At 32.9% G+C, this 3,753-nt stretch overlaps 1 protein-coding gene across 1 annotated transcript; it reads right to left on the reverse strand.

Annotated features, from left to right (window-relative positions):
• On the reverse strand, positions 1-2,936 carry LOC114729403 (uncharacterized). Its single transcript, XM_028916401.1, has 3 exons — positions 2,756-2,936; positions 1,488-1,882; positions 1-609 (listed from the first exon to the last, which is right to left on the reverse strand). Exons 1-3 carry the CDS (start codon positions 2,934-2,936, stop codon positions 1-3), a joined length of 1,185 nt encoding a protein of 394 aa, XP_028772234.1.
• Between the last annotated feature and the right edge of the window lie 817 nt (positions 2,937-3,753).

Genomic DNA, 3,753 nt, shown 5'->3' on the forward strand with positions numbered 1-3,753 from the left:
TCACAACTGGACAGATTTTTGGGATTGGGGAACGTCCTTAACAATGGCTTTCATAAGATTCATGTAAAGAGGAAACTGTGCGATGGCATAGAATGAAATAGGAAGACAAGTGACGGCATAAAGAGGGAAGAAGATTCCTTTCTTGAACTTGTCCTCAAGCACGAAGAAATGTGAAGCACAGAAAGCTATGAACATGGAAGCAATGGACACAAACAATGAGCTTAACCCCAGAAGAAGCTTCAGTGGCAGATTCCTTTTGAAATCTATGGGTTGTGTTCGAGATGTAAGTATGGAGAGGAACATGATGAGCGCGGTGACGGAAAATCCGAGTCCTATGACTCCGCTGATGGCGAAAAGTTGAAACGCGGGATGTCCTTCTAATGTTGGTTTGCCCTTGGTGTCAATGCTTCCAGGGATGGACGTCGACGTCGCGAACGAAACTCCGGCCACCAGCGCTGCCACCACCGAGCAAGACTGAGATGTGCCCTTAAGCCATTTGTTGCCCTTTTCCACCAGACCTGTGTGGCCTGTAGCGAATATTTGTTCCGGGCTTTTGCCTTTTTCGTTCTTAAGGAAAAGATAGTGGGAGGGCACAAATGATTTCACATACTGCAATTTAATTCTCTAAATGAATAAGTTAAAACTGTTTTATTTGCATGCACACACACACACATATATTAAGTAATAATTTTATTTGAAAAAAATGAAATTAATTTAAAGATATTTAACTAAATTTCTTTATTTGTGTAAAGTATGTGAATTTGTCTCATAAAAAAAGAGTCAAGGGAGTATTACTCCATGAGACAGCATAGTGTATTTGTGTGCATGGCATCTACTCCCTCTCATTCGTCTTATTATTATACTTATTAACTACCTACTCTAATGACACTGAAAAAGTTAAATGTCAATGTACTTTCCAAAATGACCCTTTAATTGGTACTCTGTCTTAAATATAAAAATTTGTTTTGATTTTAAATATAATAAGATAGCTTAATTTACTTTGTCTCCTGAATTTATAATTTTTTTTTCAAATTATTCCCTACTAATTGTATACATGAAAAAGGAGTTTTCATTAATGGGATAATAATCAAAAGGAATATTATAGAGAAGCCAATATAATATTTTTATAAAAAAATTAATTTAACTAATTTTTCAATCAATTATCCAGCGTGCCTATTTAATACTTGAGGTTGAGGGAGCATCACTTTATGACAAGAAAATATGGAAAAGTCATAATAAAAAGATGAAGACACATTTCTAACAAAGATTGATCTAGTTTATAAGGAGTTGGCTAATAATTCAAAATGTTATGAGTTTAATTTAGATTTTTGAACATGAAGGCGTGTGTGAATTTCTAGAATCCAATCTGCCCAAACTTTCATTTGAAAAATAAAATAAAAGACAAGAACATTGAATTTTATAAATTGTCATTTATTTTTTTAATATGTGAGAATTATTTAAAAGTGCAGAGCGGGTATTATCGTTACCTCGTACCACGTGATTTCACATTGCATCTGCATGGCATAACCATAAGCTTGCCAACCATGAGACAAGGATTCATCGTACTTTGCTGCTATGTGCAGTATAGTGTTGTTTTCATCGTCCACCGCATGAACCAGGTCGTCCCACAGGTTAGGCTTCCCTGGTACTTTTTTCAAGTGTTGTCGAAGTGCCACAAATATCTCTGCCTGTTGATTCTCCACAGCCACCATCAGTATATTCTTGTTCGTTGGTCCTACAGTATCTTCAGGGATGATTTCTGGGAAGCTTCGCAGAATCTTATGCACTACCTCGATCACGCCTGTCTCTGCTGCTGCCAACCGGGCTCTATTTATAATGTCCTCAACCTTGTCTCTGCGATCACCGCCACTACGACCACGACCTGCCCAATATTAATTAATTAATTTAATTCCAGGAATATATTGCATATTCAATTCAATCATGATTTTGAAATCAATCAAGCCATTCTTTTTATTAACTTACTAGACATAATTAAATAATATTTTGCCAGAACGGTTGAGATTTAACATTTTTAATGATAAATTTAAGTGTCAGTTAAAATTATGCACCTATTAAAATAAACTATTTAAAAAAAATTGAATCTGATCATTCAAAATCAATTTGGATAGTTCATAATTAAAATGAACACTCATCTTTTAATGAGTATGGAATGTGTTCTCAATAAGAAATCAAAATGTCTTTATTTTATTAAGTAGATTATGTTCAATAAAAGATGAATAGAAAATAAAATAAAATGTGTAGGATATATATACACATATATCACATGAGGTATACTAAAAAATTAAGAAATTAGCAGATATTAAAAAACAGCAAATTAGTAATAAAATTTTTAATGAACACTCATCTTTTAATGAATATGGAATGTGTTCTCAATAAGAAATAAAAATGTCTTTATTTTATTTAGTAGATTATGTTCCATAGAAAATAAAATAAAATAAAATAAAAGGTCTAGGATATATATACACAAATATATCACAAGAGGTATATTTAAAAATTAAGAAATTAGCATATATTAAAAAATAGCAAATTAGTAATGAAAATTTTAAATTTTGTTATACAAAAAGCCCTTCCCTAATTGATTAGTAACGAAATTTCGTCCCTGATTAAATTCACTAGTAACAAAAATTTCATCACCAAACTAAATTTAATTGTTAATTTACTTTTTCTCCTTGGCAATGAGGCACACCAACCCCAGGTATGATATGAGTTTGGTAAGAAGGGGAGAATGAATTACCACCAAATGCAGCAAGCATCTCAAATGGATCATGATCTGAACCCGATTCAAGGTCAATTGCATGTTTCATGATCTCTTCATTCAAGTAATTTTCCAAAAGTTGATCCAATAATTGAAGACTCCATGTATACTTCTCTTTCACCCTCTTTATCTTGGTGAATATGTTCCCTGTGGCATCCATTAATTTTATATTCACAGGAAATTAAACAAGTACATATGCGCTGATATGGAAACTTAATTACTTGGAGGAACCATATACATATAAATAAAATAGATTATTAAGAGATTAATTTTTTTTGGGTAAAAAAAGGTTTGAATGTATATATCTTAGTCATACCCAATCCCATCATGCCCAAGAAATTTAGGTAGACCCAGGCTAGAATCTCATAACAGGTGGCCCAATTGTGTGGAAAGCTTTGATTCGCAACTGAGTTTTTTGGGTTCATCACTGGTTCCCCTTCGTCATTTTTGCCTGCTAAAGCAGATAGAGATTCATGATGATTAGATGACAACCAACTAAATTGTACAAAATCTTTTTTTTTTTTTGAAAAAAGGTTAAACTATTTATATAACTCACGTACGGTTTTTAAAATTCAAATTTTTATATAACTTATATGTACTTAATCAATTTTGCATAAATTACGATCGCGACACTGATGGATAAATTAGATATGTAAAAATATAAAATATGTGATTTGATTCGTGTAAGAGAATACTGTCCTTAACAATTATTTCACCGTATAACTGAGTAAAAGAGAGGGAAGGGCAGTTCGGTGCCCTTTTACCATGCACGCAACATACCATGCCTTCTATGGGCAGAAGGCGGACTGACAATGTTGGAGCTTTTACCATCTGGATTTTTGTTTTAGAAGTAGGATTAGGATGGAATCAGTTTTGGTGCTCATCCATTTGATGAGCACCGTAAACTCCATCATATCTGAACCGTCTATATCTCATTTAAACGGTCTAGATTTGAAATATTTAATAATTATTATTTT

This window comes from Neltuma alba, unplaced genomic scaffold, assembly GCF_004799145.2.
Source record: "Neltuma alba isolate B1F8T4 unplaced genomic scaffold, ASM479914v2 tig00012631_pilon, whole genome shotgun sequence".
In the NCBI taxonomy this organism is placed as follows: domain Eukaryota; kingdom Viridiplantae; phylum Streptophyta; class Magnoliopsida; order Fabales; family Fabaceae; genus Neltuma; species Neltuma alba.